The sequence below is a fragment of the Ambystoma mexicanum genome, chromosome 6p (genome assembly GCF_040938575.1).
Source record: "Ambystoma mexicanum isolate Mex_15411 chromosome 6p, UKY_AmexF1_1, whole genome shotgun sequence".
NCBI classification, from domain to species: Eukaryota; Metazoa; Chordata; class Amphibia; order Caudata; family Ambystomatidae; genus Ambystoma; species Ambystoma mexicanum.
In genome coordinates, this window is record NC_090935.1 from 1,174,524,293 (window position 1) to 1,174,545,969 (window position 21,677).

Below are 21,677 nucleotides of genomic sequence, written 5' to 3' on the forward strand. Positions count from 1 at the left end.
ATGAATTACCCCGATTGTCTGGGTCTCCAGCACCTCAGCTGCCCCACCCTCACAAGAAGGCAAAAAGCATAATGTAGGCTTCAGACAGCTGGAGATACTTTCTGGTGCTAGAGCACCACAGCCTAAAGGAGGTGCAGTCAGTCCGAAGCACCTTCTGTCGTAAGGTGCTGCCATGGGATCCGTCGAACATTGTGTCCAAGAGCCTGGGCACCTCGACCCTCATACAACATCTGGTCCCAGTGCACTGGGACGTAGTAGACCAACCCTAATGGCAGGCTCACCTAACGTACAAGGTGAAGGCTCACGGACCATAATCAGCACATCGGTCAGTCATGTGTTGCCACTGTGTGGCTCTGTTGTACATTTATGCATGGCCATGGTGTTTCTTTTGAGACTCTCATGGCATGGGTAATTGGGAGTGGGTGCAGTGGATGGTTGCGGGCTTGTACTGGGGGCAAGGGGGAATAGGGTTGGCATTAGGGACATGGGCCTGTTTTGTTAGGACATGTTGTTTGGTGGGCCATGTATCAGGGCCTGCTGGCAGGTGCCAGTCACTGCAGAGTGGGTGGGTGGTTGGATGGGTGGGGAACATGAGTCAGGGCCTGCTGGCAGGTGCCCATCAATGGTGGGTGGGCGGGGGACATGAGTCGGGGTATGCTGGCAGGTGCCCGTCAATGGTGTGTGGGTGGAGGACATGAGTTAGGGCCTGCTGGCAGGTGCCCGTCAATGGTGGGTGGGGGCCATGGGAGGGTGGGGGACATGAGTCGGGGTCTGCTGACAGGTGCCCATCAATGGTGGATGCGTGGGGGACATGAGTCGGGGTCTGCTGACAGGTGCCCGTCAATGGTGGGTGAGTGGGTGACATGAGTCGTGGCCTGGGGCTCACAAGTGCATGTTGCCATGTGGGCTGCCTGCAAGGCATGGTCACACGACCAGCGCAGAGAGGGAGCATGCGCCAGCGTGCGCCAGCCATGTGTGCTAAACAGCATTCTGGTGTACCACGTATTCATGGATTTTCCAAGCCATTTTGAGCACTGGCGCAGTAAACATCTTGCAGTACCAGTTACGCCCCCAAGAATGCCCCTTGCGCAAGGAAAAGCCATTGAATTCCCTAATGGCAGGCTCACCTAACATACAAGGTGAAGACTCACGGACCATAATCAGCACATCGGACCCGCAGTGCTCCTTCCACCTCCACATCTGCACTCTCAGCTCCAGCCAAATCCACTTAGGGACATCACAAGAAACATCCTGAGCTAGCACAAGTGTTGCATCTTCTACTTCAAGCGGGACAGTGGCAGTAACATCTGGAGGCCAGCATGTTGGCATGCTACCCGCAGTTAACCTCAACGAGTTCATGATATTATGCCTTGTATAACACATCAGGATAACCATGAGGGGGCCACTTGAGATGAGTGGGCAGTGTAGACTTTGTAAACCACCAACAGAACTGCCACTGCTAGTTTTCTTTTATGTGGTAATTTTTACCCCCTCTTTTCACAGAAAAAGCAACAAAAAAAAACCTTACAAAAAATATGTTCCCTTTTTTACCCTTGTTAGATGTACTAATGTTCTTCCCATCCAAGTAACCCCACCTCCTTTGACCCCAAAGTTACTTTTCCTAACTTAAAGTAATTAAAAGTAGTGAATTGATAGACCATAAATCATCAGTTTTCTACGGTATATGTCATTAGAACCCTATGTATTGTCCCAATGTTCCATTACTAGCGGCTATACAAAAATGCACCACTCCATAACCATGATAATTTGACAAAAAATGCACTTGTGCCCTTTTTATCATTTGAACACCATCCCCACACCAAAACCCACTTTACCCCCTTCTCATAATCCCACAGCACTGCCTGTTAATATTCACTCGACCTTTCCTCTGGCGCACTTCAATTTTGAATTTGTTATGATATTACTGCGGTACTATAGCTGCGGTCAAACTGCGCTATTCTCACATTAATAGTAAATTCTTTCAATTGGATCTCATTATATGCTCCATCGAAGATTCCCCATTTTCACATAGCGTCCCCCCAACCCCTATCATGTCATCCATAAATCCTTTTTTCACTTCTAAACAGCTTTTAAAACACTTTTCTTTTTCTCATAACCCAGGGATAGCCGCGATTATTGCTTGCAGTGAGTAAAACAAAAGTTTTTAATTTCTGAAAAAGCCTCTCTGCTGCAAAGCACCATGGGAGATAAAGCTATATTTTTGGGAGAAGGGGGCAGCCCCTTGACCGCCAAAGATTTTAAAAAATACTGAACGGAATGACCACAAACCTGAACCGTAAATTAAGTCAATGCTTTCTGCCCAAGTTGTTTCTTATTTGGCCCAATTCTGTTGAGCGATTTATGGTATGATGAAAGTGGGTGCAAAACGAAAAATGGATTTGAATCTGCGGTTCATGCGTCAGAGAATTCTGAACCGCCTATTTTGGACTCCAATGCGGATGCCTGAATTAGGCATGACAATTGAGGAGTCCTGCTGTGGCTTTGGTTGAAGGGGTGGCACCTTGTTACACATGTTATAAAACTTCGCAAGAGTGATTGATTTTTCAGGAGAGGTTTTGGATAGATCAGATTCAATTTTAAAAGTGGTGTTTCTTAGGTCACCTTGTTTGGTGATCCTGCTTTCTGATTCAGGGAGATGTAGTGTGGCTCGGGGGTACGGTAGTTGGATAGAAAAAGTGCTGGTGGTAGCAGCTAAGCAAATCCTGAGGGTTTGGAAAACGAGGAAAAAGCCGTAGGTGGAAGGCTGGTTATCAGATTTGCAGACTTTATCCATCTATGAGAAATTCATAATGCAAAAGCAAAAACGTGAGGATGATTATTAGGAAATGTGGGCACCATATTTTGAAATGTATGGAGGAGGTTAATATTTTCAGCAAAATAGTTATGGGAGTTGAGGTGATTGTGTGCTCTGAGAAGATTTAGGCATGTGTGTTTGTGGCGTGTGTGTATAAGTCTGAGTTGTGTCATACTAGTGGGCCTCATTACAAGTATGGCGGTAAGACAACAACGGCGTCGGTATTGTTACCGGCACCGTTGCTACCGTACCGCCATAGTAGGAGTTCTGCTCGTGGGTGCCCTTGCAGCCACCAGGTCCGACCTGGTGGCCGTACCGGCACCCGTGAGCAGAACATGATGGTAGCACCGATACGGTACCGGTGCTACCACCCTCCCCATTCCCATTGAGCCCTATGGGACTCAAATGGGAATGGGGATGTATTAGGCCCGGCACCCACGAAAGGGCAATTGCCGTGTCTGGCTGGGCCAGAATAGCCTGTTAATTGCCCATTCACTGGTGCCGGACCTGGATGCAAGTTTGGAGGTAGCCTTGCTGGTAAAACCAGCAAGGCTACCTCCACCCTTGTAATGAGGCCCAGTCTATGTATGTTCTTTTGCACATTTCATGGCAATCTGGTTACAATACATAGGGTTGGATGTGGATAGTGGCCTTGGAAAATGTGAATGTATATGATGAAAAGGGAACTGCCGTATGTGTTTTTTTTGTTTCTTTTCTTTTTCTGTCATCTTTTGTTGGCATTAACATTTGAATTGTTATGATGTATTTTGCTGACTCTGTTCCTATATTTGCAACATATCTGTTATGCCATTACGAAAATGATAAAGAGTACAACTAAAAAGAAAGGGTGTCGAATGAGAGCCAAGGTCTTCTATTGTCCAGGGCACAACCTGCCACATTATATGCAGGGGAGGGGTGGAATGCATATAAGGTGGCTGCTGATGTTCCATTGTGGCCTGCCACAGTCTTCCTCTCTGCCTCTGGTTCTGTGGGATTGCCGTGTGAGTGGGAGATTTACCTCAGCCCCTGACAGCCGACACCTCCACCACATCCATGCCACAGAGATTCCCCGGAGCACACATGGTACCTGAAACTAAATATCCACAAAGCCAAGTCTCAAAGATTAGTGAAGGGTCCTGTGTCATAGGGGCCACTCGCGCTTCCAACATTTACAACACACATGATGATAGGAGACGGCTCAGAAACATAGTGAGTGGCCTGCAGCCTTGGTATGCTAAGAGGAGGCAGAGTTATGGAGGCACAAGACAGGCCCATTGGAGATAAATCCAATGAGACAAGCAGGGGTATTGACTAGTTCAGCATCTCCGCTTCCCATTCACTGATACAGGGAGGACATTGCATTTGATTTTGATAGCCGGGTTATGGATTAGAGGGTTATTTGATGCCTACATACATCTGTGCTTGCTCTACTTCTAGCCTGCCTCCTTTTACTCAGTGTTCACTGCTTACTCAAATGAAGAGAACAGGGTTCTAGGTATGTGTAGGTGGCTTGTTAAATGGCATTGTCAGTGGCATATCAACTGGCGGGAGGAAGGGCTTGCCACCAACACTGGATAAACAGTGATGGGAACCAGATCAATTGTGGGAAGTCCTTGACCCTTTTGTGCAGTTGATCCCTTTGAGTGAACCTCTTGAGGGTCATGCACCTCAAGCAGGGTCTCACATTGGCCCAAAAACACTCATGTGTCACTATTTTATTTCAAGCAATGGATTTTCTAATAGGCCACATTTCTTTTTACTTGTGGCTGCAGCAGACATGAGAAAGAGTATGACATGTTCTCTGTCGAATACCATCTAATGTTAAATGTTGATTTGTCGGCCATTAGCACTTGGATGGCTCATATGTTCTTCAAAACCCCTAGTTGGCTTTTAATCTGTGCATACACCTACCTTAACTAAATCGCAAAGAAAACATAATGTTGAAAACGTTTTAAGTAGAGGAGGCCATGTTGACGGGACCATGACTGATTAGTTTAAATGTCAAAACCTCTTGACCTTTTTAAGTACCTGAAAATGTTATGACATAGAAAAAATCCCATGCCTCTTTCGAATAGGTGGTGTGTCTATTTCCTGAAAGCATAATGACCCTTAGCACAGTTTAGGGATACCTCCTATTGTTACATGTCAAGTGTTAAATAATCTGCCAGTCCTGGCTTTTGAACTAACATCATAATTCATTCTGCTAGTCAAACATTTACAATGTTCATAGTAATTCATAATGACCTGTGCACAAACTCTCCATATTGGGCAACATGATATGAGAGCCCTGTTGCATTATATCTTTAAGATGGAGCCAATAGTGCACATGAAATAGTGGTGTTAGGTAAGACAAGTGGCCAGCCCACATTACTGGCTTTAGCTAGAATGTTCAATGTCTGCATTAAGTGTACATGTATATCACTAGTGTGTGGCAGAGGAGAAAACATATGCTCTGGCAAATAAATGTGGTCGTCCCACTGGGCCAGGTAAACAGATATGCAGATTTCCAGAGATCTATGTGCATCCTGCTTGGGAGGGCCGTCTCTTCTGCTCATCTTTATGCGGTTGAGAAACGGTGTACTATCTGTTGGAGTTACAGCAACATGTGGTAGTTGACATAATGTGAAGCTACTGGCACTCACTGTGATTCAGTGAAGTGAATGTGCTGTTTGCATCAGTTAGCCTCCAGACTGTCATGTATTACTGTATCCCTCAAAGAGAATTTGACAGAAATCTGAAGATCAAGTGATGCAAGAAGGAACAACCTCTGAAGAGTGTAATAGCTACATCAGTGAGGGCTAGCAGAGAGCTCTCTTTACAATGCATACTGACACTCTCTCACATGATATAGACAATACTGTTACTGTAAGTATCAAGAAAATAGAAAACCTCCCAAATAACAAAAGACAAGTTGCAGAAAGTACTTGCTCATCTGTGCTTGCTCTACTAGCACAGATGAGGAAACAATAGTTAACTAAATTTTTCCTAAAAAGTTGTTTCTCCACTAGTGCTGACTCAGAGTCCCTGTACAATAGTACAGGACCTTCAAAAATGTATCCGGTTATAATTGCAGTGACTGTTTTATAGCAGGATTTAGGCGCTTGGTGACCTGCGCTTTTGTCTTTGGTTGGTGATCACAATCAAACATCCAACAGCATAGGGGTTTGGGGGGTTGAGGCTCAGTAGACTGTTAATTAGTTAACAATTCCCGGTGAAGACCTCCTGATTTCTTTCTATTTATACGTGGGTTTTGTTTTCCATAATGCTTATGGTGGGGTCTGATGGGGGAACTTCAAACAATTTGTTTGTATTCAGAACTTTGTTTTACAAATAGTGTATAGGTTTACAATCCGGAATGTTTATCAAAAAGGGCACCTGGTTGATGCCTTGCTCTACCCACGTGGGTAGTCACGTATTAAAGAGCAAAAATGAGCAAGGTCATGGGATACCTGGCTGAAGAACGAAGGGTGAACACACTCCTATGGGGGTTACACCGTGGCAAGTGTGTACACGTTACTGTAATTGAATTCTGACAAAAACGTATCAGGACAATTCTGAGTACTGCAGTCAGATTTTTAATAAAACTGCAGTTACGTGTTTGTAGATACACTTAACTAGGAGTTACACAAGATACAACAGTATTTACACATATTTCAGGTATAGTGACCAATTAGTAAGTGACAAATGTCAAATATTTGTAGCGTCTGCCCAATGCTTACACATCCACTGAGGGGTCATTGGGAAGGAGACCAGTGGATTTAGTGAGGTGATAGCATGTAATAATCAGCACATATGCATCAAAATAATGTAGGGTTGAACAATGACAACACAGACAATATAACAGTGAACACAACAGTGTTTCTGCCGGAAGGTGAGCTAAGATGAGCTCTGATGGGGTGGCCTTCATCAGGACGAGATATTCCAAAGCGGGAAGTATCTTGTGGGGTCTGTTGAGATAAACAGACGAGATGTTATAGGAGTGGGCACATTCGTGGGTATCTAGCACAGGTAGAGGTTTAAATACATGAATGACCGGTGCTTACCGGAACTTGGGAGCGCCGTGGCTCAGGGAGTAGCAGTGTCAGGAGTACACTGGAGGATTTTCAAGGTCCTAGAAGTGGCCGTTCCTGTGGAAGTAGGAAGGACATGGGGGCTGTGTTAAGCCATAAAGAGTGGGGGAGCAACTAAGGGTTAAAAAAGGGGTAAGAGCAAAGCTTACCTTAAGGAGGCCTGTTACCGCGCAAATTTTGGGTGGAACAGGCTGGCGTGGTAAATACGCAAAGTCAACTGCAAGCGTGAGGGGCTGCAGAAAAAATGGACACAAGGGGCTCAGATTGCGGGCCTCGGAGTATGATAAGTGTCATGGTGCACGTAAGAGCTGGTGAGGCATGTAGGTCACAAAATGGTGTGGATGAGGTGTGGCGGATCTAATAACGGGTGGGTAACATAACATGTGAGTACCACGCAGAGGTAGGTCTGAGCATGACTTAAAAATTGACAGAAGTGCGAATACGTAGCGTTTGCGGTGTCAAAACATCCCTGATGCTTAAAGGGAGTCATTACAACCTTAAAAACCCAGGCGGCGGATTGGCGTGATCGCCAGTGTAGGGTGTCATGCTGAGTTGAAGATGGTGAAAAGTCTGAAATGGTGGGTGGGCTTCCGTTCTTAAGTGAAACATGCAGCCAAGAAATAGGTGCAAGGGATTACATGGCTGCAGTGGTGGCATGCGCGTGTACTCACCTCGGGTTAAAGGAAGGATGAGCGCTGCAGAACAAGCTGTCAGCGGTCGCAGTCCCTGGCTGCACACGGAGTGAGCTAGGGAGCAGACTGCAATTAAAAGGGGAGAGCGGCCATGATGAGGTGCGCAAGGCCGGGGTGCCCGTGAGGGTGCCTGACCGGAATTAGCGCCTGGTTCCAAAGTCAAAGTAAAGAACACACTCAGCCATGGGACAGCATACTGGTGAGTGCGCAAACGCATGAAATGATGCGTGGCTCAGATTGGTTGTCCATATCCAGGCAGGCGGGCGAGGGAGGCCTCACTGCCAGGCTAGGATGCTGATTGGTCGGAGTCAAAGGTATGGTGGTAATGGTGCCCAGAGCTGCTAAAGATGGTTAAAGAAATGGAATGGATGATGTGAGCACAACAACATGTTTAGGTGATACATATCATGATAAATATTTACACAAAATGAACAGTAGGTACAGCAGTAAGCAACTGTTGGGTAAATCTGCACGGTCAAAGTTCCAGGTATAGTCCAAAGTGCAGTGGTGCCAATCATGAAGTAGATGGCCTTGTGGTCAGGAAATGCCCCATTATTGATGGTGGTTATGTTAACAGTGACACAGGAAAAGGCACATATTTGCAAAATATGGTGGTGTTACATCGTCCAGCATGAGGTCAATTGGGAGTGGATGCATTGTCTCAATTACAGGAAATGTTTCCACTCTACGCAAATGTTTAAACCTGACCGGACAGAATTTAATTTGTGCACCCATTTCTGTTCTAAACGAGTTAAGATTCTGTCGACGTCTCCCCCTCTGATGGTGGCTGTAACTTTCTGTATTACCAGCCATTTGAGGACCATATTGGTGTGATTTTTCTTGACAAAATGATCTACTAGGGTTTTGTCAGGTACTTTGTTTTTTATGCATGAGCGGTGCTCGCAGATCCTGGTCTTGACTGGTCTCATGGTTTTGCCCACGTAAATGAGTCCACAGGGACAGGTTATAACATATATGACCTGTTTTGTATTGCAATTGGTGTGGTGCTTCAGAGTCCAATTAATGTCATTATGTTGGAATATTTTAGTAGTTTCTGTGGATTGGCAGACCATACATTTGCCACACCACTAGTGGCCTTGTACGGGTGGGAGATTCCATACAGTGCTGGTAGAGTTGGAGGGTTCTATGAAGGTGTGTACCAAGGATTCTCTGATGTTCCGGTTTTTCTTGAAGGCAAACAGTGGGGCTTTTTGTAGTGATCCCACGTTTTTGATGATGGGCCAGTGTAGTTTGATGGTCTTTTTAATGAGGTCACTGAGTGGGCTAAAGGTGGTGACACATACCAGTCTGTCAAGTTCCTTTTTGGTTGTTTTGGTGAGACATATAGTGCGGTCGGTGTTGGTGGCCGCTTCTTGGCGTTTTTGATGAAAAATATACCATGTGTCTTTACCGATAACCCCAAATTTAACAAAAACTTCAGCGGGGTCGGTAATAAATGCAGCCGTGACTGGCTGATCCTTGTCATCGATACAGCCCATGAGCAATGCAAAAAACAAGGAGCACCTCATCATGGCCGCTCTCCCCTTTTAATTGCAGTCCGCTCCCTAGCTCACCCCGTGCGCAGCCAGGGACTGCGACTGCTGACAGCTTGTTCTGCAGCGCTCATCCCTCCTTTAACCCGAGGTGAGTACACGCGCATGCCACCACTGCAGCCAAGTGATCCCTTGCACCTATTTCTCGGTTGCATGTCTCACTTAAGAACGGAAGCCCAGCCACCATTTCAGACTTTTTCACCATCTTCACCTCAGCATGACATCCTACACTGGTGATCACGCCAATCGGCCGCCTGGGTTTTTAAGGTTGTAATGACTCCCTTTAAGCATCACGGATGTTTTGACACCGCGAACACTACGTATTCGTACTTCTGTCCATTTTTAAGTCATGCTCAGACCTACCTCCGCGTGGTACTCACATGTTATGTTACCCACCCGTGATTAGATCCGCCACACCTCATCCACACCATTTTGTGACCTGCACGCCTCACCAGCTCTTACGTGCACCATGACACTTATCATACTCCGAGGCCTGCAATCTGAGCCCCTTGAGTCCATTTTTTCCACAGCCCCTCACGCTTGCGGTTGACTTTGCGTATTTACCACGCCAGCCTTTCCACACAATATTTGCATGGTAACAGACCTCCTTAAGGTAAGCTTTGCTCTTACCCCTTTTTTAGCCCTTAGTTGCTCCCCCACTCTTTATGGCTTAACACAGCCCCCATGTCCTTCCTACTTCCACAGGAACGGCCACTTCTAGGACCTCGAAAATCCCCCAGTGTACTCCTGACACTGCTACTCCCTGAGCCACTGCGGTCCCAAGTTCCGGTAAGCACCGGTCCTTCATGTATTTAAACTTTTACCTGTGCTAGATACCCACGAATGCGCCCACTCCTATAACATCTCGTCTGTTTATCTCAACAGACCCCATAAGATACTTCCCACTTTGGAATATCTCGTCCTGATGAAGGCCACCCCATCAGAGCTCATCCTAGCTCACCTTCTGGCTGAAACACTGTTGTGTTCACTGTTATATTGTCTGTGTTGTCCTTGTTCAACCCTACATTGTTTTGATGCATATGTGCTGATTATTACATGCTATCACCTCACTAAGTCCACTGGTCTCCTTCCCAATGACCCCTCAGTGGATGTGTAAGCATTGGACAGACGCTACAAATATTTGACATTTTTCACTTACTAATTGGTCACTATACCTGACATATATGTAAATACTGTTGTATCTTGTGTAACTCCCAGTTAAGTGTATCTACTAACACATAAACTGCAGTTTTATTAAAAATCTGACTGCAGTACTCAGAATTGTCCTGATACATTTTTGTCAGAATTCAATTACAGTAACGTGTACACACTTGCCAAGGTGTAACCCCCATAGGAGTGTGTTCACCCTTCGTTCTTGAGCCAGGCATCCCATGACCTTGCTCATTTTTGCTCTTTAATAGGTTTACAATCCGACATAAAATGTGCTCATTTTAATGGATTAATCTAACTTCCATATAACAAACAATCACCTCATAAGGTAAAGAGATCACACAAGGAAGGAAATGAGGCACCTTTTAAGAGGACAGTTTTACAGATTGTGCCCAAAGGCAATGGTACATCCAAAGTTAATTTCTACATTTGTCGAATTTAATTTCCCAGGTGGTGGAGACCCTAACATCAATCCTCAGTTTTTAGCTTCCTTGACCCACCACTTGTTCGCTCTCGAGAACTATCCATGTTAAATAGACCCCCTGCAATGCCCTCAGTAGCCCTCTGGACTATGCCCCTGCCATCTAAGTTGCCACCCTCCAAAAAGTAGAGATGGACCTACCAGCCTCCCCGTGCCATGCTATGGTGCTATTTCATATAACTAACAATGGCAGTATACATGTATATATACATAAACACATACCCTATACATCGCCAGGCTTTTAAACGTGCACATTCCATTAAATGTGCTCATGGTTTTTTTTTTGGTTTTTTTTGGGGGGTCCCCCCCTGAAACCCATGCCCACACTTATTTTTTACTATTGCACACCCGCCCAACCCCTTATTTGCCCTTTCCCACCCCTCCCTAAAAAAAAAAGATGAGCACATTCGATGAAATGTGCACGTTTAAAAAGCCTGGCGATGTAAAAGCAGGCGATGAAAGGACGTTGTACCATAAAAAAATAGTCCAATTATACGTAGCATTTTGTATTTTGATCTCTGCATATATTAACAGATAGATGTGGAATTCTATGCATTAAGGACAGCAGTAAATGGAAAATAAAACATAGCACATTTTCACAACATGATTATTAAACACAGTTTTAATTTTTATTTCAGTTGGCAGAAGAGGAACATGTGAAAAATAAAACCCTGGAGTTGTTTGCGAGCTACTACAATTTAACTTCATTGAATGGAAGCTCACTGACCCCACCTCCCATAAGTCCCGCAGATGTGCCCAGAGGTCCCTGCTGGGAAACAACCGTTGGCATTGTAAGTAATTTCCGCCCTGTGGCAGTGGTGCACTGCATGCATATTTGGGGCCATCTTATTTTCTATAGCAAAGTAGAGTGTTGCACTTTCCTATGGAAGTTTTCCAAACGCAAACCGACTCGAACAGAAAGTAAAAAGAGACATGTCCGAACTGCAGAGCGAGAGGCAGCATTCTTGCCAGACCAATCACGAGTAAGCAATTTTAGAAATTGAGCGACTGACACCCAGTTTGGATATCACATTTTTAGTGCCATGAATTACTGTCCAGGTTACGTATCCTGTTCAAATAAGACTATCAAAGGGAAAAAAAAGTCTCCCTCGTGCAGCTGGAAGGTTCAACCTTATAGACTAACTGTATTATTTACCATAACAGTGGAAAGAACCTAGCATCTGAACCCAGCATGTGTATTAGATACAAATTCCAATGTTCTGTCTGCTTTTATCAACGCTAGGATGTACATCACGAATTCTGAAGTTGATAACTTTTTTTAGAAGAAACTCAGTAACTTTGGGCTCATTATTACTAGCACTGTAAAAAGTTGTGGTAACTGGATTACCACCAAACTTACTGCACCAGTATATTATGGGTTTGCAGGGAAAGTAAAGGATTTACCTACTTCTCTATAATAACTCCTGAAATTAGCCAGAGTTATTTCTTTCACTTTACCTCCCAATACATGGGGCCTCATTACGACCCTGGCGGAAATCGTGGCGCCAAATGCACCATGGAGCACGGCGGAAAGCTGCCGATAGCGCCATGGGGGTTGGCAGATTTACCGCCCCATTCCGACCTTGGCGGGGCGGTAAATCCCCATTCCCCATTTTACCCTTCCCCATTCCTATTTTTGCCCCATAGGGTATAATGGGAGTGGGGAAGGCGTTAATTACGCCACCGTAAAATACGGTGGCGTAATTAACAACAAGGTCCCGTAGCGCCATGGATTTCTCCGCCCGGAAAAACCAGGCGGAAAACGCTCCATGGCGCTACGGGAACTCGTAGTAGGGCGGACGGGTCCGCCGCGAATACCGCTGGCGTAAACCCACTCCGCCAGGGTCGTAATGAGGCCCATGGAGTAATTGCCACCAGCCGAATTACCACCAGTGATTATTTTTGCGAACGCCTATGTGATTGGAGGATGGGGAATTATATTGACTCACAATTTGAAAGATTTAATTCCAAGCACCTCTTCCTGGTTCCTCATGGCATGCTCTGCATAGATAAAGCCTTTGCAGCTGCTACTGGGAGATCTGGGAGATCCATTATGTTGTTCTCTGCTCTTTCAAAGAGAAGCCCAAGCACACCAACGTTCAGTGAGGATTGCCAATTTACCTAACTCCTACACTCCAGTATGTGTCATAAGCTGCAAATGGTCTCCTAGCCATGGTGATTGAGAGACGCACACAACTGTTTGGTAACCTAGCACATGTTTCTATCCAAAACCTTTGAAAGTTTTCAGCCAGAGGAATAGAATGTCGCCTCTGAGATTGTCCATTTGTATCAGAGAGGTGCCACAAACCGATGCCTTGGTCCAGTCAGAAAACACTTTGTGGGATTGATGAAAAGCATCCAATTTTCCAAGTATATGTGTAATTTTATGCCGAGTCCACCTGCTGAGTTTTCTCACAGGCCTGTGTAGCTGCCTCGACTGTCAAACAGCCAGGATAGAATCTGACCTCAGGACTCCCGATGCCTCCTCTTTGCAGACGTGTGTATTGCTCATTCAGTGACACCCCTCAAACATATGCAAGAAAGCAGGTTGTCCTTCACGTCATCCCTTAGTTGCATCGATTGCCTTGATCCCCGATCATGCCAGATTAATGTCCACAATTTGTTCATGTAAGTGTTTTCATCCTCCCACTTCCTGTATACTTGTGGGGATGGTAGCAGTAGAATCTCTTCCGCAACATTAGACTGGAAAAGCTTCAGATTTCTCAGACCTCCAACACGATTCTGGCTGTGTTCTGGGTCTGAGGAATTGCTGTATGGCAAGGGTGCAAAAATACTTTTTATTTTTTATTTTTAATAAAACATACAAGTATGTGGTTGAGTACCCTTTGTCACAACTTTATGCCAAAAGCGTAGTGTACTTGTGCCCTGCTGCATCAGTAGCCTGGTCCACATCTCCTCATCTCCTGCTCCCCTCATGGCGCAGAGCAGATTCAAAGGTCAAAGATGCCCACTCCATAGTGCAAGCAACGCAAAGGCATTGCAGCACATGGGCGGCATTTAAGATATACCCCCAAACTGTCATGATCATGAGTACCCCATGCTGGTGGAAGGATACTCTCTAAAAATAAACTATGCCTGAGTTCAGGCATAGTGCCTGGTGCAACTTATGATCATTGCCACCACATCCAAATTGTTGTGTCAGTTCCTGTGAGTCAGCTCTGCTTTGGAAGGGGATGTGAATTCGGGTTAGATGGGCCGATACTGCTAACCAGCAAGACAGAAACCCAGCCTCTTTTTGAATCCCTTGGCATCAACATGAAAAGTGCATTCTGACCAGGAGCAGGGAATAGTCTGCTAAATCAGACTAGCTTTAGACCAATCACCTGGAGAAGTCTGCCTTTAAAGGAAGAGGTCTCTCACCCCTTCAGCAGATTCACACAGTTCCTCAAGGATCCTTTAAGGCCAAAGAGTGGTTCTGAAGATTCTTATCTGAACTTCTTTTGCAACATTTGCACTGTCCAAAGCCCTCAGCCTGAGGTGAAGAAGGAGCTGTCCAAGACAGAAGAGAATTCTGTCCCCTAACCACTCCCAGTGACCAGTGCTGTGAAACAGGATCAACCATTATTCAACAGATCTTCTAAGCTAGGAGAGCAGGCCCTAAATGGAACCATCCTGTCCTCCATTCTTTTTTTAAAGCCTCACAACACCAGGGGATGAACCCTGCTGAAGCTCCACGTTCTACTGCACCAAACTGGTCGCAGGGAAAGCACTGATGCAGGCTCTTGCACCCCGCCAACAAACTAAATTATTTGATTGCATCTAATTCAGCTCAAAATGTCAATGTGTCCTAGAGAAGCCTGCCACCTTTCAGGCCTGAAGTAAGTGCCCATGCAAGTCACCGAACCGAATCACTGGAGGATCACTTGCCAACTCTAACCAGAGATTAAAACCACGTCTTGGCCCAGCTAGCCCAAGAACTGCCACCTCATTGATCGCACATCGACGCACCCTTCATCACCAATTTGACCATCACCCGCGTACTCGAACCGCTAGAGCATCACTTGCCTACCCCTTCCAAGCAACTAAAGTCCGGCTCGGACTGCAAAGCGTTCTTGGGACCGACCAGCATCTGTTAAGAGCTGCTGTTCAACCGCACAGAGCACCTGCATTTGCCCTACTGTATGGCTGCTTGCTGCCAGGCCTGCATGATCTTGCCTGAGCCTGATCAGCTCTCATCAACATTCAATTCCAGGTCTGATGCCTCAGCCCACCAAGAACTAAATCCAGGTACTGTGAATCTAAACTGCCACCACAGTCCACTGGGACCCTTGAGATTGTTTAGGCCACGATCACTGTTTTGTACAAGATATATTTTGTACTTTGTACCATACATAGCACCCCTGGAACGAAGCTCAGAGTACTACTTTTTCCAATCTGTAGCATCTTCTCTGTTTTTGTACAGTATTTTCTATTTGTACTACGTACAGAGGATGTGTTTAATTAAAGTGTTTATATTTTTGTCGAACCTTGATTGGACAGTTCCTTTATTTTGGACTGTCATACTGTGTTGCTTGGGTCTCTACTGGTTCAACTTCACACCCCTCTTGAGAGTGTAGCCTTCTCTCAGTCAACATTACCACAAAAGGCAAAGGAGGTATATCTCTTAACTGTCCCTATTTTACCTTTATGATCATTCTGTGTTTTGGTTTCTAGAAGTGTGAGGAGTGAGTGGGCCATTTTACCCCACTCAATCGTATACTCCTGTGAGACAAAATAACACTGGTGTCAGTGGTTGGGATGTGAAACAGACTGTTCCTACAATTCAGCCAGCCAAAATAAAAGTGTGCAGTTAACGTCAGTTTCTACTGCAAGGTATTTTTACATATATTTCAACATGAGCATGGCACAGACCTTGGCAGAAAGTGTCTTGCGCGACCTCTGTTGTGAGGGTTGTCTCCCTCATGGTGGTAAGGTTAAGAAGGCCAGACTTCTGAAAAGCCTCCAATCCTTTCAGGAAGCTAGGGGTATGGAGGGCTGCCCAGGGACCAGCACAGATCCGGATCCCATAGCCATATTACCCTTGGAAGAAAGGAATATGGCCTTGGAGGAATGGAAATAGCAGTCTGCTGAGGCCCTGGCAGAGAAAAAACAAAGGGACCTTGTGATGAATCGTGCAAGGTGGAGCTTGAGACCCAGAAATAGGCCACCAAATCTTCCAATGGAAAAGGAAGTGTCTCCAGTGATGGCTCCCAAGGTAAGTCTAGGCACCACCTCCCCAAGGACTTACTCATGCCATATGAGGAGGGGAAGATAGTTTTGACTGCCTCGAAAAGCTGGAGTTAGATTTCCACCTCCACGAGGTGGAAGATGATCAGTGGTGTGCAAACATATGTGCCTTCTAGCGACAGTTGAAACTGATGTAATTATTCACTTTACTCCTGAGGAGAGGCCTATCTATTCCAAAATGAATGCTGCCATCCTCAGGATTTTCTGCAAGACACCAGAACAGAACCTCAAGAGCTTTAGGCAGCTCCCCAAGAAGGACAGTCAAAAGTTTGAGGTGTTTATGCATAATTTCCTGAAGTAGCTGAGTGGTTAGGTCACAGGTAACAATGTTCACACATTTGTGTGCATGTTTAATATGATTGCATGTAAGAGTATGCTTAGACAGTGTGAGATGGAGTTACACCAGCATCTAGTGGACATAAGTATCATGGACCTTCTGGAGCTTGTAAAGGCAGCTGATCTGTTTGTGGATACTCACGTCCAGAAGAAGGCCATGGATAGTGCATCCAAACCAGAAGACAAGGAGGTTAAGAAAAATAAATCAAAAGAGGGTAAGGACAGAGGTCCACACCCTCTTGCCAAGATAGGACCCCAAAAGTTTGAAGGGAGAATTCTGTCACCTACATCATCCACTCGGCAGAAAGGGGAAGTGAGGGCACTGGGGCATCCACACTCCCAGCCTCAAGTCTGCTTTGCCTGCAGATGCCAGAAGCATAGGAAGAGCGATCCCACATCCAAGGGTAGATGCAAGACAGCCATAGTCAGCGCTATGCTCATGGAGGAGGAAGAAGAGGAAACAGTCAATGTGGGTATCTTAGATGATGAATTCCCACTTGGTCTGGGGTTGCCCAAATGCACCCGAGTATCCCTGCCCAGGAAAGGTACTGGGTCTCAGTGAGGAACCTGAGGGTATCCTCACTTCCTTTTCTCCAACATCCTCTGCCTAAGTGGCCAGGGAAGGCCATTGCTTTTGGATCCTGACCCTGGGGCGGATATGCGAGGGAGGATCACCTGGGTGGAGAAGACTTGGGGAGTGGGGAGAGGATGTCCTTGGGTGAGACATGGTATCCTCCTTTCCCTTTTCACAATAAACCTTCAGTCCCAGCAGCATGTACAGGTTACTGTCAACCTTTCCCCTTTCCTTCCTTACAAAATAACTGCAAATGTCAGGCATTTCCAGCTAAAAAGCTTAATTATGGTCAGACAACTGAAAACAAAGACCTGCCCCAGGTGCATACAATGAGAGACTGCCAGGGAAAAAGTGAGAGAAACCTGCCTGGAGGATAGGACGCAGCTGCCAGACACAGCATACTCATGCATGTTATTCCTCTTAGACCTCTCTGCTACCTTCAACACAGTTGACCACCTTACACTTCTCTCCTTCATCACTGACAGGAAGGGCTTCTCCAGAAATATCATGAACTGCTTTGCATCCCATTGCAGTAGCAGGCACTAGGCCGTACAGATGGGCTCCTTCAGATCTAACCAACTCTCAGTCACGTGTGGGGTTTGCCAAGTTTCCATCCTCTCCCCAGTCATCGTCAAACTATGCATGGAACCAATGTGAACTCTCCTGAATTACCCCAATTTAGACATGCATCAGACCGCTGATGACATTCAGCTTTACCTTAGTGTCAGTGGTCCTGAGGACATCCCTTGCCTATGCTAATGTCAGGCTAGCATCCAGACATGGATGTCAAATGCCTACCCCAATCTCAACCCCGCCAAGACCAAATGCATCCTCATCAGTCCTCCCATCAAAGAAGAACTCATTAAAAAATGGCAGGATGACATGCACCTGGAAACATACAGCCCACAACGGACAAACTTAGCCCAGTCACTGAGCTTTATTGTTGACAGAAGCCTTCCAAAAGCACAGATTAAACATTGTAGAAACCATGTGGCTACAGATCTTGCACTTCAGAAAATCAAACCTGTAGAAAAGTAGGTTCCTTGGACACATCTGTCAAAGTTAGCTTTATTCCAGTCAGGTTATGATCCATTAAGATGACAAGTATGAACCACTGGGTCCCATCACCCAAGCTGGGTTCTCCAACTGACATACACTGGAGCCTTCACTATATGCATTCCTAAATTTACAGCTAACACACTGGCTGTGCCTCCAACAGCAGCCACTCATTCTTACGGAATGCGTCCCCCCTTTCTGCCCATCCTCTACATGCCCTAGTCACATGAATGGGAAGGTGTCCCACCCTTATTGACTTACACATCTGACCCATTCCTCACTTCCATTAAACCCAGCCATGTCTAAAAGGTGTGGTCCAACAGTACCGGTGACCACACTTCATACTGGAGGAGAGATCCCACTCCATACAATACACACACTTTGCATGGTGTCGCCACAAACCATTAACCCTGCCTCACATAGGGGAAGTCCCATACCATACCATACATATCTCACCCAAACTTCTTTAAAGCACTCTACAAGACTTATGAAACTGGATTACCGACCCAGCCCTTTAAGACGAGGTAGCACTACTTTGAGATGGATGGGGAGGCAGAAGATACTCAAACATCTCACAGCATGATTTTGAAACATTTAAAAAAAAACATGAGTTAGATAGTAAAAACTCGTCATTGCTGACGTCAAGCTTCATTGCAAACTACAAAAAGGGAACATCTAGGTATACGTTCCACATGGAGGAATTGTAGATCGAATGGAAAGGAGCAAGATGTGAATCTGGAAAGCCAAGAAGAAGAGTGGAAAAGTAGAAAAGGTGAGAAAAAATAAGAAAGAAGTAGTATAGTAGCAGAAAAGGAGAGAGAAGGTCTAGCTTTCCAGAGGTTAAAGAGGTGAAATCGACATGACCGAGAACATTTAGAAATGAGAGCAGAGAAAGTAACAGAAGCATCAATGTATACACTAAGATTGCGAGCCGAGAGTGAGGAAGCTATACAATTGGGGGGATGAAATGAACGTTAGAGGGGGAGTAATGGAGGAAATAGTAAAGGAGAGGACCTCAGTCTTGGAATGGTTAAGATAAAGGAAGTTATTGGACATCCAGGACTGGATGGCAAGAAGGCAGGATGTGATAGTCTTGTAAACAGCAGGGGTAAAAGATGAGAAGGAATTACAACGTTTTGAGTCATCAGCGTAGAAGTGGTGGGATAGAACGGACAAGGTGATAATGGAAGCACGTGCAATAGTATACAAGGAAAATCGAAGGTGGCTCAGGACAGAACCCTGGGGTACATCATGTTGACGAGGGTCAGTAGACATAGTGTCTCAAGCCCAAGTGACTGAATAGTTATGATAACAGAGATAGTTATGGAACCCATCAAGAAAAAAGTTTTTGAAAACAAGATAAGCATGTGATGCAAGTACAAGAGAGCGGTTGGCAGTATCAGAGGCTTCTGAGAGATCTAGAAGTACCAGCAGAGAAAAATACTTTTCATGATGAGCTGATGAGAGAATTAGTAAAGGAGCACAGTCCCAGTAGAGTGACAAGAGTGAAAGCCAGATTCGTAGCGAGGAAGGAGAGAGTGAAAATTAATAGAGGTAGACTCCTGAGAGTAGACAATTCACTCAAGAAGCTTGTAGAGATAAGGAAGGAGAGAGATAGGGCTTAAGAAAGAGGGGAGAGAAGGAGCCAGCGTAGGCTTCATGAGCATGGGAAGAATCATAGCATGTTGAAAGGATGGGCATGATGCAGAAAAGCAGCAGTATCTGCATCAGGCAGACGCAGAACGGCTGATCAACAGAGATGGGGAGAACTGAAAGGAGAAGGAAAGGGGAAACGTGAGATAATGGAAGTGTGCAAGGAAGCACCTTTAGAAGAACAATAGGAGGCTCATTGAAAGGCAGATAGAGATAAGCGAGCTCAGGTAATTAGCGGAGATAAGTAGTGTTGGCAGAGCTAAAAGACAAAAACATCAAAGCTATGCAGGTTGCAATGAAGTAAGACACGAGAAGCTGCAGAGGTGGAAAGAGAGAGGCAGGAGGAGGAATAAGAGAGAAAGAAAGAAGAGCATGATGTGAGTTGAGAATGGGAAAGGCAGTAACAGATGTCAAAGATGACATTGAGGAAAACATTAGATATAGGCAGGATCCAGAGATCTGAGAAATTGGGGTTGGTGCATTCGAGAGGCAGTAGGGACCAAGAAGGGATAGGAGAGGAAAAGAAGTGCAAGTCATCGACAAGTGGAGATTAAAGTCACCAAGAAGAAACAGAGGGACAGTAGACAGGAGGAGAGAGGAAAGAAGAGCATCAAGATCCTCACAGAAGGATGTTGGTGGACATGGGGAGTGTTAGATCAGGAGAAAAGCTAAGGGATCAGGTTTGAGAACCTGAGTATATTGATATTCAACTGTAGAGAAAAGAGGAAGATTGGGCGCGGGCTGAGAGACGGTGTAGGGAGAGTGGTAGAGAATGCTGACAACACTCCCACAACACGAGAGACAGGAGGTATGTAAAAAGGCAGATGAAGAGAACATCAATACAGCAGGGATAACAGAATTAGCAGGAGACAACTATGTTTCAGTAATACAGATAAAGAGCTTCATCACGAGTTGGGCGGTAGCCCTTAAATGCAGCAGTAATGGTGTTAGCTCAGCATTTACTGCTCCGCCCAATCTCAAGTCTGGGGTGTTTGCCCTCAGCTCAGAGCTGGGGGTAAACATGATGGAAAAATTCCCATTTTCTGTGAAATTACTGCTGGCAGTATTACCACGTGGTAATTGTGCTGAAATTCCCAATGGGGAATGTGGAATAACGATTAGCACCCAACCCGTGATCTGGTGGTAATATTGCCAGCGGGATGGGCGCTAACGCAAATAATACTGGGACGTATCAATGAGTTTGTAAATACCTGCATCTGCTTGTCTTGTCTCTTGCTCTCACTCACTATATATTGTATAGTCAAATTTGAGGTGTCAGAGTCTGAAACCTGATCTAGGGTTTAGAGCTTAATCTTTGCTAAGTTGTCCCCTGGTGTATGGGTCTACAGAAATCACAAGAATCTCCAGGAATCCACTTGTCTTACTCATCCATGGATAGGTCTATTTGCTGCTGAGCAGATCACACCTTTTTCACCTCTTGTGCCTTGGATAGTTGGGGTTCAAATTCATCCTCATGAACTCCATCCTCCTGGACGTTTCACCTTCCTCCTTGCAAAATGCACATGGGGATTACAGGGCTTGGCCTACTTCTATGCCTAAATGTATAAGGTTTCTCAATGATTTGATCTTCTTTGAACTTCTACTCTACCTAATAAATGCAAGTTGGATTCTTGGTGTGTTGATCTTCTCCTCTGCCTTGTATATGCATGTGGGCCTCTCAGTGCATTGTTTTTTTTCCTACATAATGAAATTCCTGCTACATGCATATAGGGTTATCAGTGCTTTAGCCTTCTCCTCCTCCTAATAAATATATGTGGGGTTCTCAGTACTTTGGCTTTTTCCTCCTCCTCCTACAAAATGCACCCAGGTTTCTCAGCCATATTTGCATATGTAGATCATTCAACACATTACCTTTCCATGGTTTCTTGCTCTGGGAAAACAAAAAAGGATATTGTGTTGATAGTGGTGCAAATAAATGATACTGTTCACTGTGAAATAAGAGATACTGGGAAATCAATTAGCGTCATCGTGGTCATCATTTGGTAGACGACATAACTGGCAACTGGTTG

The 21,677-nt window shown here is 45.3% G+C and overlaps 1 protein-coding gene across 1 annotated transcript in view; it reads left to right on the top strand.

Annotated features, from left to right (window-relative positions):
* LOC138510283 (transmembrane channel-like protein 2-A) overlaps positions 1–21,677 on the top strand; it is a 614,464-nt gene that overhangs the window by 371,588 nt on the left and 221,199 nt on the right. Inside the window, exon 11 of the mRNA XM_069625813.1 lies at positions 11,420–11,572. Within this exon, the coding sequence (XP_069481914.1) occupies positions 11,420–11,572 (153 nt within the window). The remainder of the gene's footprint in view (positions 1–11,419; positions 11,573–21,677) is intronic.